Source organism: Eretmochelys imbricata, chromosome 14 (genome assembly GCF_965152235.1).
Source record: "Eretmochelys imbricata isolate rEreImb1 chromosome 14, rEreImb1.hap1, whole genome shotgun sequence".
Classification (NCBI taxonomy): Eukaryota; Metazoa; Chordata; order Testudines; family Cheloniidae; genus Eretmochelys; species Eretmochelys imbricata.
The window spans coordinates 29,537,922-29,548,183 of record NC_135585.1 but is presented as its reverse complement, the minus strand read 5'-3'; the positions used below and the strand labels follow the sequence as shown (position 1 = coordinate 29,548,183).

The 10,262-nt window shown below is 44.8% G+C and overlaps 1 protein-coding gene across 1 annotated transcript; it reads left to right on the top strand.

Annotated features, from left to right (window-relative positions):
- The first annotated feature begins 3,221 nt into the window (after positions 1 to 3,221).
- Positions 3,222 to 4,181, top strand: LOC144274430 (olfactory receptor 14A16-like). Its single transcript, XM_077833258.1, has one exon. It carries the CDS (start codon positions 3,222 to 3,224, stop codon positions 4,179 to 4,181), a length of 960 nt encoding a protein of 319 aa, XP_077689384.1.
- Positions 4,182 to 10,262: the final 6,081 nt, after the last annotated feature.

The window sequence follows — 10,262 nt, the reverse complement described above, 5'->3', positions numbered from 1 at the left end:
AGCTTTCGTGAGCTACAGCTCACTTCATCGGATGGAAGTGGAAGTGTAACAATTTACACAAGCCTATGACCTGGCCCTTAGTTTTTAGTCTTCACCTCTGGGTACCTCTTGGTGACTGACTTCAGTCAGACAAGGCAGGCTGAGCTGTGGGTTCCTCTTGCAGAGGCACCCCAAGAGCTGCTGATACAATGCAGGAGGGAAAAAAAGTCTCTGCTCCCCCAGAAGTGATTACGTGATGTTAATGAAGGAACAGGCTATTCCAGGCCAGCTGAGATTCTGCTGCGACAAGGCTCTTCGCTATTGAGGATCATGTGTCTCTGTTAGAAATCGCTGTTTTAGTCCCTTCCAACCCTGAGATTCTATGATTCATTCATTCTATGATTCATTCTACAAACACCTTGGGACATGCTTTGGGCCTCTGCCCTGCCTTGTTTTTAGCCAAGGGTCCTTCCAGGGATGCTGCCATCAAGTGAGATAAAGGGCGGGTACTGTTCTCCCTCTGTGGGGTTAGAGTTGGGCAGGTTGTCAGGGTGGTTTGCTCCAGAGGTGAGATCAGAGCTGGGCGTAAAGCCTTGGAGACCGGATTCAACTGTTTAGCCCCAGAGTAGGGACATCCTGGGCTGTGACAATATCTGAACCCTGCACAAGATAGGATCAGCTCTAGAGCTGGGAGTTTTCAGTCTCTGATCCCATTTAGTCCTTCGTCTCCCAGCCAAGCCTGTCCAAGGAGGGGAGCAGGGAGCACCCCTCTGTGGAGCGGATCCCTGTCTACTAGGAACTTCAGAGAGACTCAGGAAATCCAGCAAAGGGACATGGAAACTGCTGCTGGATAATACAGTGATGGGGGCATGAGAGAGAGATGACCAAAGAATCCTGGTACTGGAGGATCAAAAGCATTGCACGTTGGGAAAAAATCCACAAAGACCAACAGACTACATTTTTGCTTTCAATTCTACATGTGAAGGTATTAATGTACAGACAAATTTAATAATAGAGATATGAATTGTAATTGGAACTTTTAAAGACTTTTATTATCAAACAGCTAGAGCCTGTCAGATTTCTTTTCAGCAGAATGTAAGAACTGAAATATAAGTTACAATTTGAATTCTTTAAGGAATTAAGTCTCAGTCTAGTCAGACATCTAGATCCAGTCAGAGAAAAAGAAGGTGGACAATGACTTTGCATCAGAAATCAGAAATGTTTGCAGGGTTCAGCAAGCAACAACTAATTTCTTTTCAGCTAAAAACTACTGTAAACTGGAAATTGCACATTGCAAACCAAAGAATATTGGGATTTGCAGATTTCAAAAAAATGAAACCAAATATCTGAGTATAGGAGATACTTTCCCTGAACATTTTTGTTTCGTTCAAAAACTCGTTTTCCTACAAAAAACTCATTTTCCTACTACTACAAAAAAAAATCTAAATTTCCAAACATCTCTAATTTGGAATGGAGCTTTAAACAAGGGAGGGGAACACTAATACTGTTCAATAATACCATCATTTCAAAACCATTTTTTCTCTTGAAATTGGGTTTGTTTCTGTGTCAAAGGGATAATTACTGGAAGGTCAAAATTGAATAAGCAGCAGAGCTGATAGCCACAGTTGATATGTTATGCACACCAGCACCTTTAGGCTCAGAGTTGGACCACCAGTTAAAGCCAGTCTATCTCAATGTTGCCAAAAGACATACAGGAGGTAAATGGGACTAGAACCCATATTTCCAGGATTTCCTTGGAAGTTAACAAGATAGACACAGGACCAGGATTACAAAGGGTTTAAGCACCTAAAGAAGGAGCAAGGCGCCTTTGGGGATTTACAATAGCATCTGAGCAGGTTAGGTGCTATCTTTTAATGCTGGCCCACAGATAACACAGAAGCTTGGCTGGAATCAGGGAACCCTGGTGGCGATTGTACTCCCTGTGTTATGCTGGGGTCAGACTAGAGGGTCTGAATGGCCCTTTTGGCGTTATCACCTTTGTTTCTGTGCCCTTGCCTCTGAATCTCTGCTTCTGAGCTCTGCAGGGCTCCAGGGCGTGAGTCCTGCTAACCCTCAGGAAATAGATATGGATAAATCACCTTCCCGCAGCATCAGTCCTTTAATGTCAGTGCAGCTCAACGCCAGCTACTCACAGCTCGTCTGCAGAGAGCAATCGGTTTGAGCCTAGTTCAATCGCAGAATGAGGCTGAAAGGATTCTCAGATACCTGTGCCTTTAGCTTCTAGATTCTGCTATATAGATAGATAGTGACCAAAAAAATCCTAGTGCTGGATGACTGAATGTGTCTTCCGTTGGGAAAAAATCCACAAAGGCTAGCACAGGAAGTTTGCTATTTCAATTAAATGTGTTGGAGGATCAACATACAGGGAAGAATTAAGATGATAAATATGAATTACAATACGAACTGGTGAAGACCTTTCCCATCAGTTTAATCAAATACCTACTGCTGACTGGAATTTTTCCTCCCATGAGGAAAATTTTTACTTTTCACTGAAAACCCTAAATCCATTTCCCCCCACCACCACCCCAGTTTTTGGCAAATGAAAACTTTCTGCTGAAAACTGATTTTTTTTATTCCAAAACCAATATAGTTTGTTTTTTTAAGTTTTCATTTTTTTTTTTTTACAAAACAATCCCAAAATGTTTGAGAAAAGCAGACAGATTCTGAGATGTGTTATTTAGCTTAAAAACCAATCTCCATTAAAAAGAACACAGCTGAAAATTTCCAACCAGCCTCTATGCACAGAGCTTGGGGTAGAAAAATGACAGATGAGCTGCTATTTACGATGCTGGGTGAGTCAACATCATATTGCCCTGCAAAGTGAGAATCAGGCTGTGTTAGAATTTTAGTTGATCAGTTTCATACCCAAGTTGTGAGAATTGTTGGGTTTGGAGTGTGCTTTGTTCCATCCTTCATATTGCATTTTTTCAAGCCACACCTTGGGCCAAATCCTCAGATGAGATAAAGTGACGAAGCTCCATTGACTTTAAAGGAGCTGACCTAATTTACACTAGTGTGGTAACGTGACTCATTGATTGTCAGAGGCGAGGAGCACTAACAACACCTACTCATTGTAAGTGATGAGTTCTGTGCACCTTTGACATTCATAGAATGAGATATTAGGGAAAGGGGAATCAGGGCCATTCCCTCTGTCGCTCTAATCCTGACCATTGTCTTTCTCATTCCCTCCACAGACATTGCACAGTGTACTGCGGAAGAAAATGTCCAACCAAACTGCCGTGACCGAGTTCCTTCTCCTGGGATTCTCTGACATTCGGGAGCTGCAGATTTTACACTTTGTGGTGTTTCTACTGCTTTACCTGATATCCCTGCTGGGGAACCTTCTCATCGTCACAGCCATAGCCCTTGACCGCCACCTTCACACCCCCATGTACTTCTTCCTGATGAATCTGTCCATCCTAGACCTCGGCTCCATCTCTGTCACCATCCCCAAATCCATGGCCAGTTCCCTCACGAACACCAGATCGATTTCTTATTCTGGATGTGTTGCCCAAGTCTTTCTCTTCTTCTTCTTCGCTTCAGCAGATTTTGCCTTACTGACCATCATGGCGTACGACCGATACGTCGCCATCTGCCAACCACTGCAGTATGAGACAGTGATGAACAGGACAGCATGTGTCCAAATGGCAGCCAGTGCCTGGATCACTGGTATTCTCTCCTCTGCACTGCACACTGGGATCACGTTTGAAATCTCCTTCTGTGGAGGCAACGCGGTGGATCAGTTCTTCTGTGAAATCCCCCAGCTCCTCAATCTCGCCTGCTCTGACTTGTACCTCATTGAAGTTGGGTTTCTCATCTTTAGTTCATTCTTAGGCTTAAGCTGCTTTCTTTTCATCATTGTGTCATATGTTCAGATCTTCAAAGCAGTGCTGAGAATCCCCTCTAAGCAGGGTGAGCATAAAGCCTTCTCCACCTGCCTCCCTCACCTCACCGTGGTGTCCTTGTTCTTTAGTACTGCTGCCTTTGCCTACCTGAAACCCACCTCCAGCTCAACCTCACGTCTGAATCTCATAGTGGCTGTTCTCTATTCTGTGTTGCCACCGATGATGAATCCGATCATCTACAGCATGAGAAACAAAGAGATCAAAGGTGCACTGAGTAAACAGATTGGTTGGAGGTTATTCACTAAGAACAAAATGTCCATATGTCTCCTTCGGTAGCAATTTCATTCTGTATTTCTTTATAAATAAAATCTGATGACATTATTGCCTCCATAAGAAAATACTGTGCACTCTGTTTATGCGGAATTGGGTATTTGCACTAGTACAGATACAGACAAACATGACTCAGGAAAAAAAGGAGTTTCTATAGGTTTACACCAATGGAAATAAGATTGGAATATATCATATACTGCTACCGATCACCATACTACCTGAGACCCTTGCCTATAAAATCAGTAGTCATAGCAGAGTCCCTGGTGAGGTCTTTGGCTCTTCTTATATTTTGGGATAAAAACTCAGATGGAAGTATCAATGCATTTGTTTTTTGTGTTTTTTGTTTGTTTGTTTGTCAGATTTTTAGCTTATTTTTGCTTAACTGGTGGATTGGTGGTTTGGTTTGTTTGTTTGTTTTAGGAGGTTTTGGAGGTGGAAAGGCCTGAGAAGATGGTGAGTGTTTGGTGAGATGGGATTTTCAATGTTTGTCCCTTCTTGGGAGTATCCATATGTCATCTCTTTGATGGGGTTTTCTGAGCGAACTAAAGGTTTGCTCCCCACAATGACAAAAGTGTGCAAAAGAGGATTATGCATGGCTTAGTTCCTACTGACATGATTATGTGTAGATTGTTGGGATATTATTGTATTATTAATGATATGTGTCATAAATATAAAGGGAAGGGTAACCACCTTTTTCTCCACAGTGCTATAAAATCCCTCCTGGCCAGAGGCAAAACCCTTTCACCTGTAAAGGGTTAAGAAGCTAAGATCACCTCGCTGGCACCTGACCAAAATGACCAATGAGGAGACAAGATACTTTCAAAGCTGGAGGGTGGAGGGAACAAAGGGTATGTCTGTCTTTGTGATGCTTTTACCAGGAAGAGATCAGGAATGCAGCTCAGAACTCCTGTAAAAAGTTAGTAAGTAATCTAGCTAGAAATGCATTAGATTTCTTTTGTTTAATGGCTGGTAAAATAGCTGTGCTGAATGGAATGTATATTCCTGGTTTTGTGTCTTTTTGTAACTTAAGGTTTTGCCTAGAGGGATGCTCTATGTTTTGAATCTGATTACCCTGTAAGGTATTTACCATCCTGATTTTTAGAGAGGTCATTCTTTTACCTTTTCTTTCATTAAAATTCTTCTTTTAAGATCCTGATTTCTTTTTCTTTGTTCTTAAGATCCAAGGGTTTGGGTCTGTGTTCACCTGTATAAATTGGTGAGGATTTTGATCAAGCCTTTCCCAGGAAAGGGTGTGTAGGGCTTGGGGGGATATTTTGGGGGAAGATGTCTCCAAGTGGGCTCTTTCCCTCTTCTTTGTGTATCACGCTTGGTGGTGGCAGCATAGGGTTCAAGGACAAAGGCAAAGTTTGTACCATGAGGAAGTTTTTAACCTAAGCTGGTAAGAATAAGCTTAGGGGGTCTTTCATGCAGGTCCCCACATCTGTACCCTAGAGTTCAGAGTGGGGAAGGAATCTTGACAATATGTAAGGCATCTTTTTATTATTTTAACCTAAATGAGTATAGCATCATAGAATATTAGGGTTGGAAGAGACCTCAGGAGGTCATCTAGTCCAATCTCCTGCTCAAAGCAGGACCAATGCCGACTAAATCACCCCAGTCAAGGCTTTGTCAAGCCAGGCCTTAAAAACCTCTAAGGATGGAGATTCCACCACCTTCCCAGGTAACCCTCCTAGTGAAATAGTGTTTCCTAATATCCCACCTCTACCTCCCCCACTGTAACTTGAGACCACTGCTCCTTGTTCTGTCATCTGCCACCACTGAGAACAGCCTAGCTCCATCCTCTTTGCAACACCCCTTCAGGTAGTTGAAGGCTGCTATCAAATCCCCCCTCTCTCTTCTCTTCTGCAGACTAAATAACCCCAGTTCCCTCAGTCTTTCCTCATAAGTCATGTGCCCCAGCCCACTAATCATTTTCGTTGCTCTCCAATGGACTCTCTCCAATTTGTCCACATCCGTTCTGTTGTGGGGATGTAAAAACAGTGTCATTCTTGCTATGGTGGAAAGACTGTTTTAAAGTAAGTGACATGAACACTGGTGTCTGGGGTCTTCTTGTCTTCTTGTCTGGGGTCATTTTGTTCTAGCCCTGGTGTAAGTGGACAAGTGCCATCACGTGCACTGATCTGGTGTTCCATACGCCTTCCCATGTAGATGTACTCACACCCAAGCTGAGAAAGGATCTCAGAAGTTGGCCTGTTAGTAGTATTAGAATATCATCTTTGTGCATGGTTGTGTACACTTCATATATGACAGACAAAAGCAGAGTATGTGATTAGCCAGAGAGACAGACAGACAGGACCATTCCTTGTCCTAACCCACAATCTCATTGAGTGATAATGATAGATTTCTATTTGATTGTAAATTACATGAGCTAGCTAGCTAGTGTGACAAAGTTTCTCCTCTACCTTGGTGGGTCTTGCGCTTATTAGCGGATTTGTTTGCCTTTGAGCTTCATGGCAGCCCTCAGTTTGGCCGTTTTCATGAACCCACAGTCCAGGGCAACTCCTCCTGTGTCTGACCAGGAGTTGGGAGGTTTGGGGGGAACCCGGGCTCACCCTCGACTCCAGGGCCCTGTGGAATGCAGCTGTCTAGAGTGCCTCCTGGAACAGCTGTGCGACAGCTACAACTCCCTGGGCTACTTCCCCATGGCCTCCTCCCAACACCTTCTTTATCCTCACCATAGGACCTTCCTCCTGGTGTCTGATAATGCTTGTATTCCTCAGTCCTCCCACAGTCCACATTCTCACTCCTAGCGCCTCTTGCTCCCAGCTCGTTACACGTGCACCACAAACTGAAGTGAGCTTCTTTTGAAACCCAGGTGCCCTGATTAGCCTGCCTTAATTGATTCTAGCAGCTTCTTGATTAGAACACCTGCAGCCAATCAGCCTGTCTGTCTTAATTGTCTCCAGAAGGTTCCTGATTGTTCTGGTACCTTCCCTGTTACCTTACCCAGGGGAAAGGGACCTACTTAACCTGGGGCTAATATATCTGCCTTCTACTACTCTCCTGTAGCCATCTGGCTCGACCCTGTCACACTAGATAATGAATAATCTATGGAAATTATTGTGCAAATTACTGTGCTTCTTTTCCTGATAATGATTGTCTATGTCCAGATCATGATTTTCTTATAAGTACTCCTTATTACACATTATTTCGCAAAGATTTTGTATGACTATATCTTACTCCATCACTCATTTACAAACAGCTCATCCTAACGCACTTAGTGTTTGAACTTTGATCTGTTTTGACCGGATATATTTTTAACATACTCTGGTTTGCTTGGAAGTATCACAGACAGGTCGGAAGATTCAGTGACTTTCGGCACCACACCGATGAATGGAGTAGAGAGAGAGAGATCAACATTGACAAGGACTTGCACAGAGAAAGGACGCTGTGCCACTGTCCATGTCATCAGTGTTAGGGGTATTCTGATGTGAGGCTCCCACAGTCACTCCAGTTGAAGCTGTTCCAGTCTGGAAAAATAATTAAAGAGTTATTGGAGCAGGGGGTCTGGACACGGGGTCTCCCAGGTGAGTGCTTTGACCACCAGGCTACAGGGCAATTCTCATGTGCTCTCTCTCCCTCTTTGACCCAATGATTCTTTAATGATTTAATCCAAAGTGGAACAGCTTGAACAGGAGAGGTTGAGGGAGCCCCACATGGGAATATCCCACAACCAAGTGATTAGGATACTCACCCAAAAGGTGGCAGATCCCCGTTCAGATCCCTTCTCCTTCATAGGCAGAGGGGGGACTTGAACTGGGGGTTTCCCCATGGCCAGGTAAGTACCCTAACCACTGGGCTAAAAGTGAACAGGAGGGCCTTCTCCTTCTCACACAAAACACCGGAGGGGCCTGACCCAAGGAGAGGGTTCCCAGGTATGCATCACAAGCAGGGATAGGCGCCACCCAACAGGTCGACATAGGCAACTATCTCTGTGAGGGGGTGGAGCTTGGCACACCCGAGTCTAGTCATCATCTCCCAGTGGTCAGGTTAGGCACCTCCCCACCGCATCCTGGCAACTGTGGATCCCATTTAGGTGTTTACCTCTCCCCATTCACTGAACAGGGAGCCTGGGCTCCAAACACAGGCTTTAGGAATCATGGGGATTTTCTAAGTGCCTAAATGTTAGGTGCTGCAATGCTCATCATTAGAATACCTAAAGGCAAGATTTTGAAAGGTATTTAGGTGCCTGGTGGGATTTTCAAAAGCATTTAGGTAGCTAAATCCAATTGAAATCAAAGGGTGTTTTGAAAGTCCTACTAGATGCTTAAATACCTTAAAAAAATCAGGCCCTAATTCCTTCTGTGAATCTAGCCCTGAGTGTCTGATATCCCAGAAGAGGCTTTAACAATATCATCCCAGAAGACTGAAGACAGATCCAAAAACCGTATTTTTGAGCCCTTCCTAACACTGAAGGGCTTTGTAAACTGCAGCCGTATCCAGACATGGGTTCTACAAATGGCCCTGTCCCTTTAAAATGAGCCAGACACAGACCCCAGGACCAAAGACTCATGAGTTTGAGGTTTTAAAATATAAGGCTGCTCCCATCTCAGCTGAGATAGGGACCACCTCACCTCTAGATCATGCATAACAATCTGGTCCCAGCAGGGTACATGAGAAAGGTTGATATTCATTGGATAGCTGACAGTCAGTGGTAACTGGGTAGCTTTGAAAATGAGGCCTCTTTGAAAATGCCAGCTGAGGGCTTTGTCAAGTCAAAATGATCTATTGTCAGATTTTACAAATGGCCCCTCTCTTCATCATTGGCCAAACAGAAACATCCATCCCTGAGCTTTGCAGTGTTCAACATCCAGCCTTGCCTTCATCACTGCCTAGGGGTGCACAGGGACCATTCCCCCGCTAGGCCGCTAGTGACTATGTTGGCATAAGCATCAAAGTTTGTGCCTTGTGATGGCTTCATGGTGGCCTTAAGAAATGGACTGGGGGTCTTTGTGTGGTTTCTAGAAGACGTGTCCCCAACACACAAACATCAGCATCACTGGAAATAGATTTGCATCCTTGTGCTCCATTACTATAGAGAGGTCCAGAAGTATGCAGAAAGGAATCCTCTGTCCTATATAGCAAGGGTCCCTCCACGGCAGGGTAGAAGCACATGTCCGGGGAGTGGAAAGTGAGGGAAGATCGCACAGCTGCCACCTGGGCTTCTATATGTACTACTGAAAAATGTCAGACTTCAGAACCTTGGGCTAATCATCTGGCCGCTTAGGGTTAGGGTGGTGCAAAGAAACTTAGGATACAAGGGGACAAGACAGAAATCTCTGTATATTAAGTCTGGGATATTCAAAGGGGTCTAAGGACATTAGTTGCCTAACTCCCATTGTGCAGTCAATGGGAGATGGGCACATAATTCCCTGAAGCCACTCTGAAAATCCCTGTCACAGCTCATGGCCCGCAGTGAAAGTTCACTGTACGGTTCCAGATTCTGCAGCACCCACAGCCCCTTGTGTCTGCTCTAATTGCACAGGATGCTGGAGAGTCGGTCACTGGTTCCTCCAGAGGGCCAAGCCCATTCCTGGGGTCTCTCCAAGGAAATCAGTGATTTTGCACCCAGGATACATTGGGTCCCTTCTGCTGAGCTGTTTTCTACTCTCTCCCCTGCTAATGCCCCCTGGGGATAATCACAGCTCTGTGCTCCTCACAGGGGTTTCCTAGGGGATGTCCCACTTGGTCTGATTGCTTTGGTTGCTCTCAGTAACTGAATCCCTGGGCTGATGTTATGTCCCTGGCACACCATGCTGGGTGCACCACGCTGCGGCAGGGCCTGGGAATAGATTGTGCCCCAATAAGGCAACTTGAGAGAGCAGGACTGTCCCTCGCCTTCAGCCCCTGAACATTTGAGAGGAGCTGAGGTCTCAGTTCACACCCCATTTCCATGTGGAAGCTACAAACATTGTCGAGCAGGATGGGACAGGCTGGCTCGGGAGATAAGAGATGAAGTTGCTGCTTTCACCTCTAAGTCACCTGTCCAAACCCAGCCCCATTGAGCAGGAGCCCAGGGCTAAATGAGCAAAAGCATTTTGGTGCCTAAGTCCAAAATTTACATCC

Excerpts from the sequence above, each read along its gene's own strand:
- LOC144274430 (XM_077833258.1), top strand. The coding sequence starts at position 3,222 with ATGTCCAACCAAACTGCCGTGACCGAGTTCCTTCTCCTGGGATTCTCT.